Here is a 25,746-nt window from a genome sequence, read left to right as displayed (position 1 = left end):
TGTCGTCACATTTTATGTACAAAAGAGTGTCATCTTGGGGCACAAGTGTGCGTATTTGTGTTGAATATGTTTTGCAAGTATTTTCAGTTGCCGCTTTAGCATGTTAATCCTGCAAATTGGCCACAACAGGAGTGAAAAACACATTTTACAATTGTATATTGAGCACAATAATGACCTCACTGCTGTGATGCTGTATCAACGCCTTACCACAGATAGTAGTTGCGCTTTCTATCCTGTAGAGGGAGCACGGCGCTCTACATTGTACAGTGTGCCAAAAAATGCAAGAGAAGAAGAAAAAGCCGGAAGCTTTTGCAGCCGGGTGAGACGCGGCTTCACGTGAATGTCATGTCCTTTGACAAACTCGTCTTGTTCAGAATGAAATGTAAATAACTCACAAGAAGGTTGTGTTTAAAGGGCTTATCTTGCGAAGTTGGCGAAACGCGTACGCCGGCAATGTTATTTTAGCTAACACACTAGCTACATTAGACGATGGACCAGGACCAGCAACTGAGAAATGTAAGTCACGGTGATTGTTGCAAAATTCAGTGTAACTTGACTTTGCATTCTGTATCTGCTCATAATCATGGATATAAATGTTTTGTAGCTGCGTGATTTTCTTCTGGTTTACAACCGTATGACTGAGATCTGCTTTCAGCGATGCACCAGCAATTTTAACTACAGGAACCTCACCATGGACGAGGCAAGTACTGTACACAGGTTCTACAGTCCCTCTCTGGCTCTTTGCGCCCCCTTTAGTGTACACATAGTAGTGCATTGTAGTCTGGGGTTGTAGAATATTTGTATGACCATGACCTCTCTGCTTTAGGAGCGTTGTGTGGACAACTGTGCAGGGAAACTGATCCGCTCCAACCACCGCCTGATGGCCACCTACGTGCAGCTGATGCCCCGGCTAGTGCAGCGGCGAATGGAGGAGATGGAGAGCAAGGCTGCCGCGAATAGAACGGAAGAAGCATCCGCAGCTGATGCTCTCGCTACCATAGAGGCAGCACCGGTATCTATCACCGACTGAGACATGACGGCTCAAATGCTTCCCAAAGCTGGCGCCAAACGCTTACAAAGCAGACTTTTCCAGTGGGTGGCACACAAATGGATAGTTTCTGACTGCAGGAACAGCGCAGGCTGCAAATGTGCCACAATTTTATGTGATGCTTTGCTGCTGCTGTTTTTGTTTTTTTTTCTTCTTCAGGTTGCAATTTTATTTGGATTATGTTAAAATTGTGTATTTGTAACAGTGCTTGACATCTGAAAGTGACGCAAATGTCTCTATTTTGTTGACGTGATCACATTTTTTTAAATACACAATTTTTTTTGTAGAGCGTGACAGGGACTTAAGAATATATCCACAACAGGGACCAACCAGTCATGTTGCGTGAGCAACAGAAGGAGGATTGAAATGTGTGAAATGTCAGGGTGTTTTTTTTTCTTCTTTGAAAGATGAATCATAATATGACTAGAACATGACAGCTTACTGGCACCTCGCTGCTGAAAATTATACATTTTAAGTCCTCATGGGATTGATCAGTTATGCATAATTCATGAACTACATGCACATTTGGCATCCTGCAAAACTATTTAACTTTAAAAAAAAGACTAAAATCACATTGTGAATTAAAATAAACTGGAATGGAGAAAATGTATTTCTATATAGTCAAATGAATTGTGTACTTACAGTATTATACTACAGTTAATACTCAACAAGGAAAAAGTGGCATTTTCTGCTATTTTTGGGTCCTGCCAAGACCCCTGATGAAACTTTGGGAGGTTTCCTTCGCCTCCCGGACCCTGAAAGTGCAGTTGAAGCGTCACGAAAAAATTAAATTTTTGACAGCTGCTCCTGAATAAATTACTGAAAATTGACCCCTCGGAGAAGTGGCATTTTCTGTCATTTTTGGATCCTGCCAAGACGCCTGATGAAGGTTTGGGATGTTCCTCCAACCAGTAAAATGCAGTTGAAAAATTTTGATTTTTGCGAGTAAAAAAAAACTCAAATCGACTCCTCGGAAAAGTGGATGTTTTTGCCATTTTTGGGTCTTGTAGTGACACCTGATGAAGTTTTGGGAGGGTCCCTAAACCTCCCAGATGAGAAAATTGCAATTGAAGCAAACCGAAAAAATTTCACAACAGCTGTGGATCTGAAATAAAAGGCAGAAATTTTACGTTCTGTAAAAGTTCTATTTTCTGCCATTTTTGGGTCCTGCTGGGAACCCCGTTTAAGGTTTGTGGGGTTTCCCCCACCTGCCAGACCAGACAAGTACAGTTGAAGCGACATGAAAAGTTGAGATTTCGGAAGTGAAATAATTTTTTAAAAATCGACTCCTGGGAAAAGTGGTATTTTTTTTTGCCATTTTTGGGTCCTGTCAAGACACCCAAAGAGAGTGTGGGACGTTTCTCCCCCACCTCCCGGAACAGAAAATTGCAGCTGCGTGCCTGAAAATATTGCAGAAAATCGACCCCTCTGTAAAGTGACAATTTCTGCCATTTTTGGGTCCTCCCGGGATCCCCGATGAAGGTTTGGGAGTTTTCCCCACACCTCCCGGACCAGAAAAGTGCAGTTAAAGCAACCTGAAAAAAATCAGCAGCAGTGAGGAGTAGGGGGCCCCTTCCTTTTTTTTTTTCTTTCTTTTACAGCACATTTCTGGTGAGGGAAACCGCCCACACTCTCATTGTTGGTCCCGGGAGGAGCCAAAAATGGCAGAAACTGTCACATGTCCGAAGCGTTGATTTTTCACTTTTTCCATTTAATTGTGAATGGCTTCAGTGCTCCCGATTGTCCGGCAGATGGTGCTAAAACTCTCCTCGTCAAGCTTTAAGACTTGTCATGATTAGATTTTTTTTTTTATTACTGTATATGAGCGGTCTGTCACATTCTTGTCTATCATTCTGCACCCCTCCTCGCATCATGATGACAATTTAACTCCCATCAAAAATCACATCATAGGCATTTTTTGTACTTTTCATTTTGAAAAGTGTTAAATCAAACACACCTCGATGCACCTGAGGAGGTGAAGGAGCTCGCCTTCTCTGCGCTTATCCTCCAGGTTCCTCCGATGCAACTGACCCGGGAAGAGGACTCTGTCAGGGGGGACTCAGCGCCGCCGACATCTCGCAGGTCTTCGGGCAAAATGTGCAGCGAGTGCTACGAGAATCAAACGTTTATTAATGACGATGGCAGCGTGAACGACCGCAAGACACGGTAAATAAAACCCAGCATTTATATTTCTCTAAATTACGTCTGCTCGTGAGTGTTTTGAAAGCTGCAAAGAAAGACGAGAAACCTCATGGAGAGTGGCTCACTTTTCACAAGTTTGTTTTTTGAACAATCAACTCCTTGTGAGTGGTGCTGACGACCCTACAAAAATGTATGATACGAGCTTGACAGGCTTAATGGAAAACTGGGGACCAGAATGGAATCATTCACTCTGCCACTCCTGTGTGCACTCCTTCTAAAGTCCTGCAGACGTGTTGACACATTTATTATGCAGATTATCTGCTTAACCAGATGTCTCACTCTGTTGTTTTTTTCTGTGACTGCTTAAGAGGCTGATTAAGCAGCTCTTATTAGAAGACCAGAGGTTAATTAAGGAGGTGAATGAGCTCATTCTGTAGGATTTTGTACTTTGAACCGTAAAATTGAGACTGGAGATGTTTCGTGCTTCATGAGCACTGCTGATGTGCCCTTGAGCAACACACCAAACCCCTCCCCAACTTGAACTTACGGTCGTCACTTGCTACTCCAGCTGTGTCTGTCCATTCCTCTCCTCATATGTCCTTCCAGCTGGTCTTGACGGCTCCCTTTACCCCCACTTTCTTTGGTGGGTTTAACTTTTTAAACCATTTCCTCCAGCGCTTGCAAGGGACCACGCCACACCATCAGCAGCACCGGCGGGGTGATCTTGGACATCTCCAGGTTGAAGATGGAGCAGCTGGAGAGTGAGGTGCCACCGTTGCCGCCTCGCTTCCGCTTCCGAGACCTGCTGCTCGGGGACCAGAGCTTCCAGAACGACAGGTATGACACAGTACAGACACCTTAGCGTTACAGATGTAGTAGTTTATAATGTGCTACTAAAGGCGGGCAATGAAGGGTAGGTAGGGAGCTGTTTAGTTAAATGGCTTCGTCTGCCCAAGCAAGGTGTCCATAAATATAAACGTCTTACATTGCATGGGCAGGATGTGCAATGTTGACATGACTAACATGATGTGAGTGAAGGGGCTGCTGATTCATGGAGGGCAGGGGGGGTTGGTCAGCCAGCTACTGCGTTAGATGGGTAAGAGGGACATCTGACAAAAGTGAGTGTGAGCCTCACATTGCAGCGACCGTTATATGATATCTTCTATAGAAAGTACGTAAACTTGGATATAACTTAGAGTAGTCAGTGTACAGCTTGCAGTATGAAAATGACATCATGCTCGCCTTCACAGTGTCACAGCACATGTTGGAATTTGTGTGTCCCTCATTAAACCACAGCTCCCCCGGTGCCGGCAGCACTCATGCAGCCCCAGACCGTCACACTGCCACCACCATGCTTTACTGTATAGGCACGACTTGTGTTTCCGCCTATTTCGACAACAATGGCTGTGTGTGCTGTGTCATTTTCAGTGGATTGTAAATCTATACCACTTTGCAATCTGTACACTGACTACTCTAAAGTGTGCCCAGGTTTCCTTTCTGTGGCTTGAGAAGATATACTGTGTTAAAAATGGTTCCTGAAATGTGATGAATCACTCTTCTAAACTAAATGTGCTGATATTTCTGTTTACAAACCCATCACAGCAAAATCCTTGTGTTCCGTCTTCATATTAGGAAATGTCAAAGAGCACTTGTGGTACGTTGTCCGACTATGCTGTAGTTACAAAAGCACACTTTGCAGCCCTGCGCGGAGCTACAGTGCTGCAGCATCACCACTTTCCCTTCATGTACAGTCTGTAGCAATGTTGCTGTGGCAACAGCTTGAGAGATGGTCGGAGGAGAGAGAGACAGTATACGTTTCTAAAAATATTCCAATAAGCTTGTTTTTCCTCCCCAAACAATGACTTGTCGTGTTCTCGCTCTGCTTCTCGTGCCCAAGTTCCTTCATGAGCATTTTTGGATTTGTCGCTAAATAAGTCGCTTAAGATCATTCTAAAGGGTTAAGGGAGCGTACCGCATAGCCACAGGTGTTCTTCACCATGGATCCCAGGATCATCATTCCGACCTGGATCAGTCCGACTGTAGGCACTTGGAGGTCGGATCCTTGGAGTAGTGATGCAGGGCAGAGGTACCGTATGGAGCCACATGTGGGATGATTGATGTCCCTGGTAACACTGGAATAAATGCATGCAAGCAGTTTGTCTTTGTGGTTTTAGTCAGATGGTGGTTTTCTCGTGCGTTTTTGTGTTAGACAACTGCGTGGACTGACCTAATGTTTTATGGGACATTGGCTGACCCACGATTTGTTTGAATTTAGAGGTCTTATCCATAAGAAACACAGTCAAACCTCAGTTTTCAGCAAAAATTTGTGTCAAAATTTTGCCTCGATTTTTGCTCAGCGTTCCGTGGAACAAACTTGTCCATTTGCCGTGTTCTGTGGCATCGAGTGTGCATACGTGTTGGTGACTGGCTGTCCATGCATTATTTTATTGTGCTGAATAACCCATCAAGGGGCCAAAGAAAGTTGCGAGTGCCAGCAATTTGATAAAGGTAAACACTGTTGAGTTCAAGAAAGAATATATAACAAAATATTACCTCTTAAATGTATTTTTTTAACATTTTTATGTGTCTGGAATAAAATAATTGGATTTACATTATTTCCTATGAAAAAAATTGCTTCTTTATTTTTTTCCCCGAATCTTTCGGTTTTTGTCTGTTGTTTTGGAACAAATTAAAGGAATAGTTCGGGGGGGTTTTGACAAGAAGTTGTATGACATCACCATCAGCAGTGTAGTGCATCAACAGTGACGTTTTCGGAGTTGAGGAAAGTAGTTCCGGCTAATTGGTGGAGTGGCTTAAGTAAAACGTTTTGCGTCTCAAAACAGTACGCTTTCAAAAGAGTAACACATCTGCATCACAAAATCATTTTCCACTAGTAAGTCAGACCTCACAATCGATCTGCGTTATTTTCTCACCCGAGCTGCCCTGTTGCGCACATTTCCATCACCTGTTTCACGGTGTTTACTGCCGGGATAGTGAACGTAAATATGTCCGACTACGAAACCAGTGATGGCGACATTCCTTTTAGCACAAAGCCAAAGGGATTCCTTTACGAACCGGAATAAACAGATGCCGAAATTTGTCAGATTGAGTTAGAACGGGCAGAGAGAGAGGAGGGACAGAGAAGCGCTGGAGCTGGACTCGCAGCTGTAGCTGTGAGTAGGCTATACCTGTATTGACTTTTTCCCATGTTATTTTGACTGATTTGATAAGAGAAGTTGTTAAGTGCGAGCGGCGGAGGAATACGTAGACGGAAAACTATGTAGTTGCAACGCTATAATGAGGAACGACAACATGATTGTTGTTCTTTTTAGTTAAAATTGTACGTTTATGGTATTATGGTATAGTATTCTGGAACATGTTAAAGGATCTTCTACTATGAAATGGACAGTGATAACTAAGCGGTGTAGAAATCTCATTACTTCCTCCTCCCAATAATCCTGTCTCTTCTTCCCTTGCAACGCCCCTTCCAGTGTTATGACCGTTTCAGGGATACTGCAGCTAGAGGAATGTCATTTGTTATCATCAAACAGCTGTGAGATATTTGCGTCTTATTACATAGCAGACCTTTTCAGAGAGCAATTGTGTGATCGACAGCAGCCAATTAAGGGTCATAACATAACCCGCTTATGGTGTGTGGGTGGATGGGGGGTCATACAAGTGGCACTCTAATGTATAGAAGTGTCCATACCTCATCTGCTTATGTGACAGCTGTTTGTGGAGCATCTCTTGCATCTCTGAAGGGTTCTCTCTGCTCTCTGGTGCACTGGGACCAGAAATAGTTGCTGCACTTGACGTCTGGGCAGCCATCAACCCACGCCGCCTTTGTTTCCCCACTGAGGACCTTGCAGTCACAAGCCAAAAACCTGCAATATAACAACCATTAGGTGCATCTGCACTGTCTAATGAGATCTGAAACGAGACATTATGTCTTTGCAAAGGTAATAAGGCTCAGTTTTGCCTGCATGAGGCTAATTACAACCACATAATTAACGTATGAGAGTATCAGTCAAAATTGAGCATTATCATTTTTGTAATTGGATTTCAGTAGAAGTGTAGCTGTACCAAATATATCTTTACACACAATGCTCCTAATTGTCTCACGCAGCAAAATTAACAGACGTCTGACCCAGCTTCAGATAATTACATAACTCCAATCAGGAGCATCGTCATAAACAATCACAGAGTACAAAATTTGTCGCCTAGTGTAAATAAAAAGTGTTTATTGTGTTTGTGCTCCCTCTGCCAGGGTGCAAGTTGAGTTTTACGTGAACGAGAACACCTTCAAGGAGCGTCTGAAGCTGTTCTTCATCAAAAATCAACGCTCAAGTATGCCATCTACAAAGTACAGATGTGTGCTTCAGTATAACAAATGCATGGAGCCATATTGCCTTAAAGAGTGTACTCTCCTGAGATTATAAACGACATGGACGTGTCACAAGATTTCCTCCTTTGCCTTCAGGCCTCAGAATCCGTGTGTTCAACTTCTCCCTGAAGCTGCTCACCTGTCTGCTCTACATCATCCGAGTGGTGACAGACAACCCAGGTCAGAGCGCGAGCGCTACCCACAGCCCGAGCCAACCGAACACTGCCGGCGGCAACACCAAGTGGTACGTACAGTTGTCTAACATCTGATATCTACATATACTCAACACAAATATAAATGCATCATTTTGTTTTTGCTCTCATTGTTCATGAAAACACTTTCTATGTACACAAAAGGCAGATCAAATTGCCAAATCTGCCTAAATGTGTGTCAGTGAGCGCTTCTCCTTGGTGTGCCTCAGGCTGGCCCTAATACAAGACCACTCCAAGATCTGCAGTGTTACTGTTGGGATGGGGTCCGGGGGTCCTTTGCGTAGAGTTGATCAGGTTGTTGAGTGTGGCCTGTGGAATGATGGTCCACTCCCCTTCTATGGCAGTGCAAAGTTGCTGGATGTTGGCAGCATGGGCCACTCCATCCACAACAATGGCATCAGCAAACCGCTCACCCACAGGACGCCATACACACTGTCTGCCAGTGACAACCGGGATTCATCCGTGAAGAGAACACCTTTCCGAATGTGAGCATTTGACCTCTCGAGTCGGTTACGACGACGAACTGCAGTCAGGTTAAGACACCGATGAAGACGACAAGATGAGCTTCCCTGCGACGGTTTATGACAGTTTTGACAGTCTTTGGGGACAGTTTATGATAAAGAAATGAACATTCAAATCACCGGCAACAGCTCTGGTGGACATTCCTGTCGTCAGCATGCCTATTGCACGCTCCGTCAACAATGGCATTGTGCTGTGTGATAAAACTGCACATTTTGGAGCGGCCCTTTATTGTGGCCAGCCTAAGGCACATCTGTGCAATAACCATGCGGTCTCATCGGCACCTTGATACGCCACACCTGTGAGGTAGGTGCATTATCTCGGTCAAGGAGAAGGGCTCACTAACACAGATTTAGACAGATTTGTGAACAATATTTGAGAGAAATAGGCCATCTGTGTACATAGAAAAAGTTGTACATCTTTGACTTCGGCTCATGAACGATGGGAGCAAAAACAAAAGTGTTGCATTTATATTTTGTTGAGTGTAAGAATACATCAGGAAGAGGCAACAATTAGATATGCTAATATGCCAGCGCCCCTAAATCCTATATGAAGGTCTGTCGCCTCGTTGCCTAGCAACAAGATGCATGGTTTAATGAGATGAGAGGCGAGTTGGCGTAAATCAAGCCTGACTTAGCAAGGGTGACAAATATATTTGCTTGCCCCTGGTGGTCTAGATCATAATGAAGTAAAAAAGAAACACACATTATGTTTGTATTTGTACACAGCATGGACTGCCCCTGGAATGGATCAGTGCAAGACCGAGACATTAACTGGTAAGCAGTCGACGGTAATGGTGAGAAATCTTCGCAAAATGCTGTCTTTTCAAAGATCAGAATGCCCAGTTTTGATGGACACTGTCAGGGAGGTTTCATTTTTAGCATTGTGTTTATTATTATGGCTGCAGTTTGCAGTGGTGTCCAACCGCAACGTGATATATTTTAGCTTTATTTAACCTTAACATGTTCACATTTTACGTGTTTATAACAGACCTTGAGATAAAAAAAAAAAAATCTAAAAATGGTGCTGGTGCACCGGTGTTGTGGCCTGTTTGTATTCATAAACGTCCTTCTATATTTATAGTGGCATCAGGGCTGTTTTAGATTATGGTATATGGCGTAGTTTCGTCATTATCATGGTGTAACAAAGAAATAATGACTGATAATTGTGGCACTCTTTCTGTCAGGGAGTTGATCTTTTGGGTGGATAGGAAGGTTCCTGTCTGGGCCATTCAAGTAAGTATCACTACTACAACTACTTCAACTATATAAGCCACGTTTGACTTAAACGTCTTGACAGAGTAGAAAATTGATACAAACGTTGTATACGAGTGTGCTTACTGTGCATCATTTTTGGTGTACAGCGGAACCTCATATTTCATATTTCTGGGTGTCTGTAACAGCTGATTGGATTTACATGATTTCCTATGCAAAAAATAGTATAGTTTAGTACATAGTATAGTTTCGGTTTTCATACGTTTCGGTTTTTGTCTGACTTTTTGGAGTGGATTAATGATGAAAACTGAGGTTCCACTGTATTGTGTTCTGTTTGGTTACATAAAAGCCAAAGAAAAAGTTAAACAAAAAACCGTGTGATCGTGTAAGGTACGCTGAACTATGGTGTCATGCACAAATTCCGATTTTTCGTTATTCGTTTGTTTAGTTTTTCACTGTATTGTGCCCTTTGTTGTGGTAAATTGTTGCCATCACGGCAGGTGACAGTGGCCATCATCAGCTTCCTGGAGACGATGCTGCTGATGTATCTGAGCTACAAGGTGAGACCTCATTAGAGAATCTCGTTTAGGCTGAAGCGGTGAGGATATTGACCCATGTGGAGTTTCAAATGACGGTTTATTTCTCAGGGGAACATTTGGGAGCAGATATTCCAAGTTTCTTTTCTTCTGGAGATGATCAACACGGTTCCTTTCATCATCACGGTAAATGGTGACTCAATTTATAGATATAACAGAGCATGACTCACCCGTGTGATTCGATAAAATAATCATTTCCTCATCAGATCTTCTGGCCATCCATAAGGAACATCTTCATCCCCGTCTTTCTCAACTGCTGGCTTGCCAAATGCGCTCTGGAAAACATGATTGTGAGTAAGATCATTAACTTGATGGTTTGTGTTAACGAGCTGGTGTCATTTGCATTTTAACGACCCGCACTGCCAGCGGTTTTAATTTCAAGTAATTAAGAATTCTAATTTGTGCAAGCGTACGCGGTTAGTCAGCTTCAAAAGCATCTCGGAGAATTGCTCACGGGGTTTTCGTTTGCAATCCTTTGGCAAATTTCATCAGGATGCGTATCTGTTGTTGTTCCGTTGTACTGCAGCTGCAGGGAACATCTATTATCATCGCTTCTTTGCACAAAGCATCCAACCCAACGATGTGAGACATTTAAACACTGAAGTACTCATCAGAAGTTCCTCTCAGGAATTTTGGAAGCATGAGAAAGGAGTTTGTTTTGTTTTTTTGCTTGCAATGTATTTTATTTGCAGAATGATGTCCACAGAGCAATCCAGAGGACCAACTCAGCCATGTTCAACCAGGTTCTCATCCTCATCTGCACTCTGCTCTGCTTGGTCTTCACTGGGTGAGTCTACTCCACAATGTGGGTTGTGGTGTTTATTTCTTCAGGTGGACCTGGCAATGAATTTTGGTACTGCATCTATTAAAGCGGACTCACCAATGTCTACTCTGCACAGCACGTGTGGAATCCAGCACCTGGAGCGCGCAGGGAAAAACCTCTCCCTGTTCAACTCCTTCTACTTCTGCATCGTCACCTTTTCCACGGTAGGGTTCGGTGACGTCACCCCCCGAATTTGGCCGTCACAGCTCCTGGTGGTCATCATGATCTGCGTGGCCCTGGTGGTGCTGCCACTGCAAGTAGGAAGATGTTAGGATGTTGGTGTATTCTCCGTGTACGTTTTGTAGTCTCATTGCTTGTTGGTGGGTCAGTTTGAGGAGTTGATGTACCTGTGGATGGAGAGCCAGAAGTCTGGGGGGAATTACAGCCGCCACCGCGCGCAGACGGAGAAACACGTGGTACTGTGTGTCAGTGCACTTAAAATCGACCTGCTCATGGACTTCCTCAATGAGTTCTACGCCCACCCCAGACTCCAGGTACCAGTCGCCGCCCCCGCTTTCCGGTTGTTGTCTTGTCAACGAACACAAAGGGTAAGAAGAGACTAGTTCTGAGTATATACTTCACATATAAATATACTTTCTTCATCAGTCTCTTTATTAGCATACAACCAGAAAATATTTCCAGCCAATAAGAAGACCACTGCAGTGCTTACTGTTGCTTTCATAAGAGAAGCTTTAACCAAAAGTGCGGCCAATATTGGTGGGTGTTCCTCAGCCCTCGAGAACATTTTATGATGTTCATTTTCTCTTCCATGGTGATGGCTTTCCTTTTCCTTGGCCCATTTCCACCAAAAGAGCCTGGTCTAGACATAATGAAGTGCAAAGAGATCATTAATTAGCGAGACGAGGCATAGGCTACACTGCATCCTTGCAATGAGTATTTCTCAAGCGTAGTTCTCGAGTGAGTCAAGTGTTTACAGACCAAAATTATGTTTTTAATTCATGGGAGCGCATTCGCAAACACGCCTCGAGGAATAGTTTTTAGTTTAGTACGTTTTTACTTAGGGTTATTTCAGTTTTTATTTAGTTTTTATTTAGTTCTTAATTAAGCTCAAGCTCTGCACAGTACTGTTTGATAGTGCATATGTTTATACAACAATAGTGTCAAGTCAATTCAACCTTTTTGTACAGTATAGCACTTTTAAAACAATCTGGTTGACCAAAGTGCTGCACAAGCCAAGCAGACAATTACAATTACAATTACAATAAAAGCAGTAAAAAATAATAGAAGAAAAATAATAGAAGAATAAATACAAATAAAATAAAATACAGACAGCAAATTTTAGCAAAAAACTTAATATACAAAGTAAATATCAATATGCTTGTTTAGTCTTTGTTGAACGCAAGTGGAAAAAGATATAGATGGTGTGTATATTAATAACCAAAATATTAGAATGATCAAATGAAGCAAAGAGAAATAGCCCACCGTGGAACCTCCGAAGTTTAACACAATGTGTTCTGTGATGCTGGTTGACTTCCAAGGTGGTCTAATTTCACATTTCCCATTGGAAAAAATGTAAAGTGAACGCTTTCACTGTAGGATAAAATTAAAATAACGAAAAACTACTCAACGTTTCAAGGTGCCGAACAGACACATAGTTGAGAGGGAACAAAATGGTGTCATCTAGTGGTGTTTAATAAGTGTTGCTGGAATGAGGCAGCAAACCTGCCAAAGGTGGACCAGGTCGTTTGTAAGAAGATGACACGTTAAAAGTCTCATCAAATTTGGTGTTGAGCTTTGTGGTTGTTTCACTAGCTTGTACTGATAAAGTAAGCTGCTCTGTGAATTTAATTAGTGTAGTTGTTTAATTTGCTCATATTTTAGTTTTAGACTTTTTCCAATTATATGTTTGGTTCTGTGGTTATCATCACACTTTTTTCCATCATTGGTGTCGGGCTGTGATGGCATCACAGAGTTTCAGGTTCCGCAGCACCAAGAATAGAGGAGACGATGAATAGCAGTATATTATAATGTAAATTATTAGGATTAGATTGTTTAGGTTACGTTTTTTGAGTGTTTGCGTTACATCATACATGCTGATGATGCTGACATGGTGGATATGTCATCCTTAAGGATTACTACGTGGTGATACTGTGTCCGAGTGAAATGGACCTGCAGGTGCGGAGAGTACTTCAGATCCCTCTGTGGTCGCAAAGAGTCATCTATCTGCAGGGGTCGGTTCTCAAAGACCAGGACCTGCTCAGAGCCAAGTGAGTCGACACTTTAAGCTCGGTTTATGCTTGACGCATCCGCGAGGTCCGTGCGGCCAAATTACGTCATTTTTGCAACCACACCCCTCCGTGCGCCGTACACGCGGCCCAAATTTTCCTTACCGCGCACCTAGGAAATGTTCTAACTACGCGGACGGTCCCGCATGGAAAAACATGGCGGACAAGCAAGAGCCCCTGGTGGCGGGGATTCGAAAATACAGACATCTTTATGATTGGGCTCATAAAAATCAACGCGATCAACAGATTGTCATCAGTTATTGGAGATAAATTGCTGCCACTCTTGGAAGAGATGAGAAGGCAGTAAAAATAAAAAAAAAGTTGGACAAATTTAAGAGACCGATACGTGAAGGCAAGAAAGGGTGCTGAAGGGAAAAGTGGTGATCCAGGAGGAGGCAGGAATGCCCCACCAATTCTGAAAGAGATGGCTTGGCTATCGTCCTTTATCAAACACAGAGAAACGTTTAGTGACGTCGCAGGTTCAGAGATGAGTTTCAGCGTGGCGCGGGTAGCAGCCACAACAGTAGCCCATTTTTTACGAGAACTTTTTTTTAAGGGATTTTTGTGCTTGTTGTGAGATAATTCAAACCTGCAATAAAAGCCAGTTGTTCCGGCGATCAAGTCTGGTCCTTGTGTCTCAATGAACATTACAGTAACATTTCTGACACCTAGTGACCAGTGTGGAATACTACATATCCTCAACATCTTTGAATGCGTCTTTTGAATGCCTTATATTTGTGTTTTAGTTCATTTAGCCATTTTTATGCTTGCAAATGCTTAATTTAGGCACAAAATAAATAAAATATGCTTAAATATGCATATTTTTGGCTTATAATAGGCCATAATCAACCACTAAACACAACGACTGTACTTTTTCACACAACGACTGTTGCTTATTGCCGAAGTTGTCTTATTTTGCGCAAGCAGTGTTTATTCGTTAAATGCATCCGGTGGCATCACAGTAAAACGACACGACACGACATGACATGACTTTGTGGGAAGAGATGCTGCCTATATCGCTATCGGTAATGAAGTGCTGGACGATATGGGTAAGAAAGCCAACATTGAGTATCTCAACTTAAAACCAATCAATTGTGTACTCACTATGAACTGGAGCGGAGACTGGAATACTCGGGTGATATCCTCGTATTCTTAAGCGTACTTTTGTGATGGACATTAATCAGACTGAGATTTAAATTGAGTACAAACAGTAAATCTACAGTTTGTCCTTTTTTTTTCCGAGAAAATACAACTAGAAGTCTGGGTACAAGCTGGTGTGTCCTGTGAATGACAGCATTTCAAGTCCACCCACGCACGTTTTACATTGGAACCTGCCCTCTCACGGCACTGTTAATGACATGCAAAAAACAGTCACTGCACGCTGCTCAGTGAGGAGGGAGCATTCAAGGTTGCGTATTGGAAGACAGTGAATCGACAGATGACCGGTTAAATGTCACTGTAGGTGTGACAGGCTGACTCATTGCTGGTGGGCAATTTTTTTTTACACAACTTTCATGCAGTGGTGACTGAATTTCCAATATGCATTTTACATATAATAATAAAAAGAATAAACATGAGTATATATGATAATATGTAATACAAAATAAATAATAATATTAAATAATAATAAAATATCTGATTAAATAGATTGTGAAATTAATGTGTATAAATGAACTCTTGTCAGTCCCTATTGTGTTTTTTGTTCATTTCCTGATTGTGTTTCTGACGCAGTGCCCCCAAGTTTGCCATTGAAACTGCCTAGTGGGCGTGACTGGCATGTGTCAATTTTGTCATTAGCCTATGAGACGCAGTGCTCCATAAACTCTGCCTATCAACAAAACTAGGTGACACTACCCCAAGGAATTGTGTTGATCTGTTGCTGCTAAACGTAAACATCACATCATTTTTTGTATAAAAATGCAGATGTTTCACACACGTTGACGTCTTTTCTTTTTTTGTTTACCTTTTATATACAGGATGGACGACGCCGAGGCCTGTTTCATCCTTAGCAGCCGTAACGAGGTGGATCGCATGGCAGCGGTAGGGCTGATACATCAACTCAAAAGGGCTTCTGTGTCATGTCAAGATGAAAATTACACCTCAAATCAGAGCACTTAATCCTACTGTGTGTTGTCCTACAGGACCATCAGACCATCCTGAGAGCCTGGGCAGTCAAGGACTTTGCTCCAAACTGTCCACTATATGTTCAGATCCTCAAGCCTGAAAACAAGTTCCATGTCAAATTTGCAGGTTAGAGTTGCACGACAGTCAATGTCAATGTCATTTTTTCCAGTATTAGAACATGTTTGCTACTGTACAACTGATTTGTGCTCGCCTGTGTCCGCTGCCACCTAGTGGCTTTAGCTACTTTCTGAAAACCACGCTAAGCTAATGACCCTTAAACTCGATTCATATGTATTTTTTTTTACACTAAATTGTCATCCACTAAAAATTAATCATTGTTTTTAATACAAATTTTCTGGGGTTTTTTTAGACCATGTCGTGTGTGAGGAGGAGTTCAAGTATGCCATGTTGGCTCTTAACTGTGTGTGTCCCGCCACCTCCACTTTGGTCACGCTTCTCGTGCACACCTCCAGTGGACGGTAAGTCATTTGCTGCTATGGAGGCGATTTAAAGGTCCCCTGTCAGGCAAAACTCACGTTTTAATGATGTTATAACAGTATTATGTGTTTTTAGAGCCTGTTTATGACCGCCAAACGTGAGAAAAATCTATCATCTTTTGAAGCTCCGGGAGTTGGTGACGTCATGAAGGAAAAACCTCCTTCCTAATGGACATTATACCACCTTTGACTGGATGAGTCTACCCTGTGTAAACGCCCACCAGTTCTGGGAGGACAGCTTTGTAGAAAAAAAAAAAATCGGGCTTATCTACACATCTTAAAATAAAGTTTTCAGTTCTACTATCTGTCAGACAGCTACAGACAGGGGAGTATTTATTCCCCAGTAGCCTAATCTAGCATGATGTTGCTTTTAAAATGTGTAATGTTCGCGCTGCAGCTCACATAGAGATGCTCGTGTTGCCTATGTGTGGGTCCTCCTCCATGCCATAATGTTACATTGTTGTATCTGATACAGTATCTAGCATCTATTAACATTGGACAAACACAGCGTTACAATAAAGTGCACAATAGTGCTTCTTGGAGCCACAAAGTCGGAGACATGCATGTGTAACAGATGCTAGTGTAGTAGTACGTTGTGTAAACCTCACTCCTTGATGCCTCAAGAGCTGCACTGGACAACAAGATGACAGCCGAGGATTTTTCACTCATTGGCTATCGCTTCTCGACTCAAGTCTCAATCAGTGCGGATGTTTGAAGCCGGACTGTGCGGATGACCACTGTTACATTGGTGCCGTGACTCGGATGACAGTGAGGTTTAGGATGCCAGCTAGTATGGCTGTGCGATAGTGCATTGTGTAAACCTTGCTCCCTGATGCCTTAAGTGCTGGAGTTGAGAATCCAGGCTTTTAGCTTGACAGCTAACGCTCTCAACTCTCATTTTGGGGATCCATGTTCGAGCCTGAGCGGACCGTAGAGTTAGCAGCACCAGGCAGGTTATATTGGTGACATGACCTGGATGAGAGTGCGGTTTGGGGGGTGAGTGTAACGCATTCCAGCTGGTGGATCTGTGCAAGAGTACGTTGGTAGATCTCACTTCCTGACGCCTTAAGAGTGGCGCTGGGCACTGAGTTTATAGCCCAGGCTTTTAATTAAAGCTGTTCCCAGTCGGGCTTACTAAAAGCACTTTCAAACTGTCTCGATTTTTGGCAACACTTATACAATGTTATAATACAATACAACAACAATAATACAATGTTGTCAAACCTCTGCAACTTAAAATTGTTGCAAAATAATATTGAACCTTTCAAAATCTCTGGATTTGACAGACAAAAAGCAAGCAGCTCTGTTCTGAAAAGCTTTCTGATTATTTTTTTTTCCCCCATTGCATGCAAAAAGATTCCTTTTCCTACTCTTGACGTCAGCAGCTGAAGGGTTACCATTAGCTCAATCAATAGAAGAAGCACAAAAGTACAGCTCTCTATTAGTCACCGGCTGAGCTGGCGTAGAGTTTGTGCAAGGCCGTGTTATGTACTTCATTCAATAGTCAGTCTACAATAATAGTCTAAAATTATTGACACTTCATTGAGCACACTAATGAAATAGAATACAGGAGCGGTATCATAAAAGTTTTGATTGACACTCTCATAAAGGTATTTCATGGAGAGCGGAGGTGTAAACTCCAAATGTCAAAGATCTTGATAGTGGCAGAATGAATGGCATTGTGTTCCTCATGCAGGGAAGGACAGCAGTCTCCGGAGCAGTGGCAGAGAATGTACGGCTGTTGCTCCGGCAACGAGGTCTACCACATCAGGCTGAGCGACAGCAAGTTTTTCGGGGCGTACAGCGGCAAAAGCTTCACCTACGCTTCTTTCCACGCTCACAAAAAGTGAGTAGGGTAGCCTTTAGAAGGACAAGGATTTACCATATTTGGTCATTTAAACTTGAGTGAAAAGCCTCTTTTACACTGGATTTATTGGTGTTTTGTGTGAAAAACACAAACACAAAACGGGGGGCAAAGTTAACCCATTAATTTTCCAGCTTTGGAGAAAGGGAGCTAGACAGTGCCTGATACCCAGAATCATTTCTCTTGCCACCGCGTCGCCCTGATCAAAGACATGTTACAAAAATTACACTTAACTTATTTCTCTAACTCTCCATTTACCATTCCTACACCTTTAAACTACGCTGATAAGCTTTGCTGTCTCATCCAGATATGGAGTGTGTTTGATCGGCATAAGGAGGGAGGAGAACAAGAGCATCCTTTTAAACCCCGGCCCTCACCACATCATGGCTGCCACAGACACCTGCTACTACATCAACATTACAAAGGAGGAAAACTCAGCCTTCATCTTCAACCAGGAGGAACGGAAGGGACGTGCTGGTGTGGGACTCTATGACGGACCCTCGCAGCTTCCCGTGCACAGCATCATTGCCAGCATGGGTGAGAGCAACAAGCATGTCAACACGCCACTGTTATGGGAGAGAAATGCTAAACTGCGGTCCGCTTACAGGCACCGTTGCGATGGATCTTCAGAACTCCAGTCCGCCTCACATCTCGGGCGCTAAGCTGGTACCGCCCGCGCTCAACGGAATGGGCAGTCGCCGGCCGAGCATCGCTCCGGTTCAGGAGATCGCCGACTCTTCCTCAATCCTGCCATGTGACCTCCTTGGCGACCAATCAGAAGACGACTCTGTCTTCACCGATGAGAGAGAGCATTCGTCCACTGAGTAAGATAATTGTTGGTTTTGATCACATCATGGGTGAAGGAATGAGTCCATAATTTTTGGTAGCTTCATTTTAGAGGCAGAAAGTAAACAAAAAGTCTTGGCACATTTCTTGTAGTCGGTCACCAGGATTGCACACATCGCAGGGGGGATATTGTTCCACTCATCTTCACAGATTTTCTCCAAAGACTGAAACCTTCGAGGCAGTTGCTTGTCTTTCTCCACAGATTTTCCATGAAATCAAGTTCCAAAAACTTCAGGATCTTAATGTGCTTCTTCTTGACTCACTCCTTTCTTGCCTTGCCCGTATGTTTTGGGTCATCGTCATGCCGGAAGACCCATCCACGACCCATTTTCAGTGTTCTGGCTGAAGCAAGCAGCTTCTCATTGGCCTCTGATGTCACAAATACACTAAAATTCCTATCGGTACACTCCAAAGTCTTTCCAGAAGAGTGTAAGCTGGTATATCTTCAACTCCAGATTGTTCCATTTTGTACCTCAATACTTTTGTCCTGTATGAGCTTGCTTCTGAACAAGTGATACTATTTTTGGATTTGTTGCCAGGTATGTGAAAGGTTACCCCCCTAACTCTCCTTACATCGGAAGCTCGCCCACCTTGTGCCATCTGCTGGCTGAGAAAGCCTCATTTTGCTGCCTACGTCTAGACCAGGTGGGCAGTCCTATTTTGTTCTGTCACCTTAGTCATCGGTCTTTCTTACCGCGGTTCCTTCTCCTCTCCCTCCCGCCCTCCCTCATCTATCCCTCTGTGAAACAACCACTTTTCTTCTCACTATACTTTCCAGGGTTGCAGCCACAACAGTTCAGAAGACGCCAAGGCTTATGGTTTCAAAAATAAGCTTATCATCGTGTCGGCTGAGACAGCAGGGAATGGTCTCTATAACTTCATAGTGCCTCTCAGAGCGTATTACAGACCCAGGAAAGAACTCAACCCGATCGTGTTACTGCTGGACAACCTGTGAGTTCTCCTTCGCAACACATATTTTCTTTCTTTCAGCACAAATCACAGGAATGCATCCTCTCACCAGCAGCAGGCCAAGGGTGCTGCTGCTGCTTTTCACTCTGTCTTTTTTTTTTGGTGAGAATAATAAAAATGCGGCAGATGGTAACCATAGCAACTTGCTCTGAACTTAACAACACATCAACCATCAACACTCCCTTCCTGCGGCGCTCCCTCCCATCCTTTTAATGCTGCACCCACACACTTGGATACGTAATTGCAACACTTACGACAGCCTGGGGTCTCTCAGGAATTGCACTGGGTAGATGCCTAATGTTGAGAGGGGGAGTCGCTTGGGGACAGGTAATAGTAATAATAATGACAACAAAACGAAGGCAATCTTGCCTGCCTTTCTGTCAGCAAATTGGTTCTTTGCCTACCCATCTGTTTCATCCAACCGGCTCCTCGTCTACCTGTTTTATCCACACAAATCCTCACTTACCCTTGTCGACCACCTACCCTCCTCCTTCTGTATCAGCCAATAAGCTTCTTACATACCCTTGTGTCAGACAATCAGCTCCTTGTCTACCTTTCTGTGTCATCTAATTAGTTCCTTGTCCACCCTTTCGTTTCATCCAAACAGCTCTGCATCTACCCTTGCGTTTTATTTCAATAAACCCTTCCCTACCCTGCTTCTGTGTCAGCCAATCGGCTCATTCCCAACCCCAGTCGGTTTAAAATCTTTACATAGCATTCTCCTTCACCCAATCAGTGATGTTGCTCGTTCTTCCCTGTTGTTCTTGCTGTTATTCCCCCTTGCCAGCGTTCGTCATCGCATTGTTTTTGTCATCTTTGGGGAAAAAATGAAATATGTTCTGTGTGCAGTTCTTGATGTACATTACTTTCTCTGTGATCCATAGGCCAGATAATCACTTTCTAGAAGCCATCTGTTGCTTTCCTATGGTCTACTATATGGCGGGCGCCATAGACAAGTAAGACCGTCATGTATCGTTCGCAATTTAGTCAAAATCTATGTTGGTTTTACAGTGCAGTATCCTCCAGGAAAAATGCTGTGTATTTGGGTTATGATCATAACGGTGTGTGTTTCAGTCTTGACAGCCTGCTTCAGTGTGGCATTATATACGCCGACAACTTGGTCGTCGTGGACAAAGAGAGTACAATGAGCGCAGAGGAGGACTACATGGCCGACGCCAAAACTATTGTTAACGTGCAGACAATGTTTCGGTAATCAGTCACGTTTTATCATCACAACCTTGAATTTTGAAATATGTCGTGATATTTAGAGTCATTTTAGTTCCATTCAAAGCCTTGCCTTTTGTTCCAGGTTGTTCCCCAGCCTCAGCATCATCACGGAGCTCACACATCCATCCAACATGAGGTTCATGCAGTTCAGGGCAAAGGACTGCTACTCTCTGGCTCTATCCAAGCTGGAAAAGGTAAGACAGTAGAACATAAGTAGGAATTATTATGAATGTCATTTTGTATATACAGTGTATATATCTCCTGATCCCCCGCAGAAAGAGCGCGACAAAGGCTCCAACTTGGCCTTCATGTTCCGCCTCCCCTTCGCCGCAGGCCGAGTGTTCAGCATCAGCATGCTCGACACGCTGCTCTACCAGGTTGGCGCACACCCACAGCTGAGCACTGTGACTTTGACCCAGTGAAGTAAAAATAAGTAACAATCCCCCCTTGTCTTCCACCTGGGGATCTTTCTTCTGTTGGTTTATTTTTTTTTAAATTATACTCAAAAGTTATAAAAAAAAAAAAAAAGTTATATTATCTATGCAATTCCATCTCAGTCTTTTGTGAAGGACTACATGATCCTCATAGCAAGGTTGCTGCTGGGACTGGACACCACTCCTGGATCAGGATACCTCTGTGCTGTGAGTTGAACAAAAACGTAAAACCTAGTGTTATAAACCACAGCCATGCTTGAGATCATCTTATATTTGAGTGAAAAGGGTAATCTCCTTTGTTTGTGCTTCAGATGAAAGTAACTGAGGGAGACCTGTGGATTGGTACTTATGGAAGACTCTTCCAGAAACTGTGCTCATCCAGTGCAGAAATTCCAATTGGGATCTACCGGACCGAGTCACACATTTTCTCCACTTCTGAGGCAAGGGTCGCAATACAGCAGGAACACTAACCCCTCGTTTATCGCGGTTAACTGGTTCAAGACCCAAACGCGATAAGTGAAGTAGGATTCAAGACTAATAAACGGAATATTTTTGTAGAAAAAGCATTGAAAACTTGTTTATGACTTTCTAAATATGATTTTTACCATTATTAGAACTCTCTAGACATGAAGTAACACCCCTATAGTCACATTTACACTCATATCACCCAATATTGCAGACATAATCAGATAAAATAAGCCATTTAAAGATATAAATAAGACTCGTGCTAGTGTTTCAATAAATGTCTACCGGATGTGAGGACAGGAAGTGATGTTGGGGATTGAGAGTTGAGTTTTAGCTGGAGTACTGCCATAACAGTAGTGTTATTAATATTATTATGTTATTATTGTGCCTGTTGTGAGATAAATAAGTATAAAAAAAATAAAAGCCCGTCTTTGGCGATCAAGTCTGGTGCGTGTTACTAGTGACACCGAGTGGCCAGTGTAGACTACAATTCATTAATGGCTTGTATTGCCTTAAACTGTGTCTGTATTTTAGTTCATTTATAACATTTTTATGCTTGAAAATGCTTAATTTAGGCCAAGAATACATAACATTTGCTGCAATTGGCTGGCGACCAGTCCAGGGTTCACCCCGCCTCTCGCCCGAAGACAGCTGGGATAGGCTCCAGCATACCCCCGCGACCCTAGTGAAAACAAGTGGATAGAAAATAGATGGCTACATAACATTTGCTTAAATATGCATTGTTTAAACTAATATAGTTATTAGTTGTAGTTTTGAGTTCTAAACAACATCCTCCCTCAGTTTCAGGCATCCGTCGAAGAGTGCAAGGACACAAGAGACAGAAGTCAAGAGCCCCAGCGCCCCAATGACCAGTCAGACCGCCCTCTGCTTAGGAAGAAGAGCATGCAGTGGGCACGTCGTCTGAGTAAAAGAAGCACGCGGTGGCAGGGGACAAGCCGGGACTCCACTAAGGACCATGCCCAGCGCATCGCCCAACAGCGCCTGAGCCTCTACCGACGCTCTGAAAGGGAGGAGCTTTCTGAGCTGGTGCGCAACCGCATGAGGCATCTGGGTCTTCCCACCTCAGGATATGGTGAGAACCCATGGTAACTCTCTTCTAGAGTCTTATCTGTTGCAAAAATCTCAAAACTCTTGTCTTTTTGCTTTAAATAGAGGACTGGAACAATCTGACAGCCTGTGATGTCATGAACAGAGTCAATCTGGGATACCTGCAAGGTAGTGTTGCTTCATTTGTAGTCTGCATCTTGATTGAGATAAATGTGATTTTTCTGACTGAGGTTGATTTCAGATGAGCAGAACGATCACCAAAACACTCTGTCCTATGTCCTGATCAACCCTTCACCTGACACCCGCCTAGAGCTCAATGATGTTGTGTAAGCATTACTTTGTTTTGCATTGTATTGTATTGTATTGTCATTTATTCCTGTGTTGTGTGTCACAAGATTCTGACTGACACTTTTATACAGAAGTGCAGCTGTCAGCAGACTATTCTGTCCAGACATAAAAATCTTGCCCTCTACCTCAGGTACTTGATACGCTCTGACCCTCTGGCTCATGTCCCCGAGGAGCCTCCGATCCACAGCAGTAGTCTGAAAGAGAGGCACGAGTCCAGCTTTGAGACCAGGGAAGACACTCAACTCTGATCACTTGGCCTTACCTGGAGGCCTTCTCACGCCAGGGCAGGTTTAGACCGCTACAGGACCAGCACTGCAGTCTTTTACTGTCATCTGAGTAGCTCCTTTTTGGCAGGTGGCCTTTGACAGCATCACGACGAAAAAGACAGCGGCATTAAGGTTGAATTATCGGTTTTGTTACAGCTTAGAGATCCCTCAGGTAAAGTACAAACTGAACATCAAGCTCAGTAGCTACACTTTAAAGACAAAAGTATTTGGCCATGTGAACGCTGCACTGACAGGACGTGGAAAAGGAAGAAAATATAGCTGGTCCCTTCTGTGTTTCCACAAAGTTGGAAATATATAATTGTCCTGAAGGTCTTGGTAAGGTGAAGAATTAAGAGTCAAGGAGAAATAAGGGGTCTAGTTTCTTGATTAAGAAATGTGTTGAAATGCTTTTCCCTATACAGTCATCCCTCATTTATCGTGGTTAATTGGTCCAGACTCGACTGTGATAGATGAATTTCCGCAAAGTAGGACCCCTTATTTAGAAATCTAATACAGTATTTTCATAGTTAGAGCATAGAAATCCTATTTACAAAATGCATTACTAGATCCCTCTAGAGATGAAATAACACCCCTACAATCACCTTTACACTTGTATTACCCGATATAGTAGACATACAGAAAATAAGACATACATAAGACATAATATAAATTCTCACACTCACACATATCCATAGCCCATGATTTGTTTCATTTGATACGCTTACTACACTCTGATATAGTGACAATACTTACCTACATGTACAGTACATTATAATTACACATAACCACTAACCTGCAACTTGTTCGACGATGACGATGATGCTATGTTAGACACGCGTCAGTGTTGCCAGGCCTCGCAAGAGAAACAAGCGACTAGCTCTCTGAAAACATGCCCAAAACAACATGGGACTTGGTAATTTGCAAGTGACTTTACAACAAAAGTCGCTTATAATAATCGGACATGGCAACACCGGTATGCGTACCCATGCCTTTTGTCTCTGAATGCGTGAGTACAGTATGCCTTCTGAATGCCTTATATTTGTATTTTAATTGATTTAGCCATTTGTATGTTTGAAAATGCTTAATTTAGGCCACAAACGTAAAATTTGTTTAAATATGCATATTTTTTACTAATAGGCCATAGTCAACCGTGAAACAGCAAGGAACTGCAATAAGATTTTTAATGAATATGTTTGGGGAAAGGGCCGAGTAAAGTGGTTAGCATGTTGGCCTCACAGTCAGGAGATCGGAAATCAGAGATCGGGTTCGAATCTCATTTCTGTGTGGAGTTTGCATGTTCTCCCCGTGTGTGCGTGGATTTTCCTCCCACATTCCAAAAACATGCATGTTAGGTTAATTGGTGACTCTAAATTGTCCATAGATATGAATGTGAATGTGTGAATGGTTGTTTGTCTATATGTGCCCTGCGATTGGCTGGCGACCAGTCCGGGGTGTACCCCGCCTGTTGCCCCAAGTCAGCCAAGATAGGCTGCAGCATACCCCGCCATCCTAATGAGGACAAGCGGCATAGAAAATAGATGGATGGATGTTTGGGGAAAAAAAGCACGATAGAGTGAAGCCGTGAAAGTCAAAGCGTGAAGTGCCGAGAGACAACTGTTGTGCATTCATCGCCGGTTTCTATCCATCTTTAATTGATTAAAGCTGGACTGACTGTATGTTTTGTAAACTCTATATTCAATTTAAGCTTTCCTTGAGTATTTATTACAAAAAACTTTGCAACAAGTTTAAAAAAGTTCCGATTTAAAAGCGTATTTTTGTAGCTGGGCATTAGCAGTAGTTGTCCTCTTTAGGTTTTAATTTGTAGGAGTAACAATGATCATTATGTATCGATGTTTGTACTCAACTCAACTGACTTTTAAACAGGGGGCTCTGTGCAATACTGAGCCACTGACGATGTATTTGATTTCATCTGTTAGTTATTATCTTTATACTCTGTTCAATTTGTTGATACGATTTCTGAAATATTGTATATTTGGATGTTCAAAATGTTTTTACTTCACATAAAGTATGTACATTTACTTTTTGACCCATACATAAAATACACAGTTGCATCTCAATAAATTAATCAATATAAAATCAATGACTACTGTGCTTTTTTTCTGCCCCCAGGAGTTCACTTAAGACTAAGAAACCAATTAAAAGCGCAGAAAGTTTTTGCCGTTGAAGGCATGAATCAGTAGTTTACAATACTGAGCTTTTTGACAATTTTTACAATTTTATGACACTGAATTGGGGCTTTTTATTAGCTGTAAATAATAATAAAATGAAGAAATTAATCACTCTGTGTGTAGTCAATATATGGAATAAATATTTTGAATATGAAATAAAATATTTTAATTTATTGAGATGCACCGGTCAAGTAATTTTCCCTCGGAAATAATCTTATAATCAGGGTCTGTACACGCAAACCAGCAGCTGGTGCTAAATGACATC

At 42.7% G+C, this 25,746-nt stretch overlaps 2 protein-coding genes and 1 long non-coding RNA gene across 3 annotated transcripts; 2 read left to right on the top strand and 1 right to left on the bottom strand.

The window, feature by feature from the left end:
- The first annotated feature begins 297 nt into the window (after positions 1–297).
- timm10b (translocase of inner mitochondrial membrane 10 homolog B (yeast)) lies at positions 298–1,888 on the top strand. Its single transcript, XM_054756971.1, has 3 exons — positions 298–516; positions 605–700; positions 827–1,888. Exons 1-3 carry the CDS (start codon positions 490–492, stop codon positions 1,028–1,030), a joined length of 327 nt encoding a protein of 108 aa, XP_054612946.1. The 5' UTR covers positions 298–489; the 3' UTR covers positions 1,031–1,888.
- A 771-nt stretch (positions 1,889–2,659) lies between these two features.
- LOC129169855 (uncharacterized) lies at positions 2,660–11,163 on the bottom strand. The gene is made up of 5 exons (XR_008566491.1): positions 10,996–11,163; positions 10,286–10,390; positions 6,900–7,074; positions 3,738–5,322; positions 2,660–3,157 (listed from the first exon to the last, which is right to left on the bottom strand). It is a non-coding gene; the product is annotated as an uncharacterized LOC129169855 (long non-coding RNA).
- kcnt1a (potassium sodium-activated channel subfamily T member 1a) lies at positions 2,864–25,389 on the top strand. The gene is made up of 31 exons (XM_054756715.1): positions 2,864–3,214; positions 3,866–4,027; positions 7,458–7,537; positions 7,671–7,818; positions 9,034–9,081; positions 9,492–9,540; positions 10,020–10,079; positions 10,167–10,241; positions 10,322–10,405; positions 10,808–10,902; positions 11,015–11,195; positions 11,268–11,432; positions 13,030–13,166; positions 15,161–15,224; positions 15,326–15,434; positions 15,679–15,787; positions 17,502–17,651; positions 17,977–18,206; positions 18,277–18,493; positions 19,055–19,160; positions 19,294–19,466; positions 20,369–20,440; positions 20,559–20,693; positions 20,794–20,905; positions 20,987–21,088; positions 21,269–21,352; positions 21,457–21,585; positions 22,412–22,703; positions 22,784–22,846; positions 22,920–23,004; positions 23,157–25,389. Exons 1-31 carry the CDS (start codon positions 3,069–3,071, stop codon positions 23,272–23,274), a joined length of 3,780 nt encoding a protein of 1,259 aa, XP_054612690.1. The 5' UTR covers positions 2,864–3,068; the 3' UTR covers positions 23,275–25,389.
- The last annotated feature ends 357 nt before the right edge of the window (positions 25,390–25,746 follow it).

This window comes from Dunckerocampus dactyliophorus, chromosome 17 (assembly GCF_027744805.1).
Source record: "Dunckerocampus dactyliophorus isolate RoL2022-P2 chromosome 17, RoL_Ddac_1.1, whole genome shotgun sequence".
Lineage (NCBI taxonomy): Eukaryota > Metazoa > Chordata > Actinopteri > Syngnathiformes > Syngnathidae > Dunckerocampus > Dunckerocampus dactyliophorus.
This window is presented reverse-complemented; position numbering and strand designations above follow the sequence as displayed.

Excerpts from the sequence above, each read along its gene's own strand:
- timm10b (XM_054756971.1), top strand. The coding sequence starts at position 490 with ATGGACCAGGACCAGCAACTGAGAAAT. Across the intron at positions 517-604 it reads AGGACCAGCAACTGAGAAAT|CTGCGTGATTTTCTTCTGGT; the intron begins GTAAGTCACGGT and ends AATGTTTTGTAG. Across the intron at positions 701-826 it reads GGAACCTCACCATGGACGAG|GAGCGTTGTGTGGACAACTG; the intron begins GCAAGTACTGTA and ends TCTCTGCTTTAG.
- kcnt1a (XM_054756715.1), top strand. The coding sequence starts at position 3,069 with ATGCAACTGACCCGGGAAGAGGACTCTGTCAGGGGGGACTCAGCGCCG. Across the intron at positions 4,028-7,457 it reads CAGAGCTTCCAGAACGACAG|GGTGCAAGTTGAGTTTTACG; the intron begins GTATGACACAGT and ends TCCCTCTGCCAG. Across the intron at positions 18,494-19,054 it reads AGAGAGCATTCGTCCACTGA|GTATGTGAAAGGTTACCCCC; the intron begins GTAAGATAATTG and ends ATTTGTTGCCAG.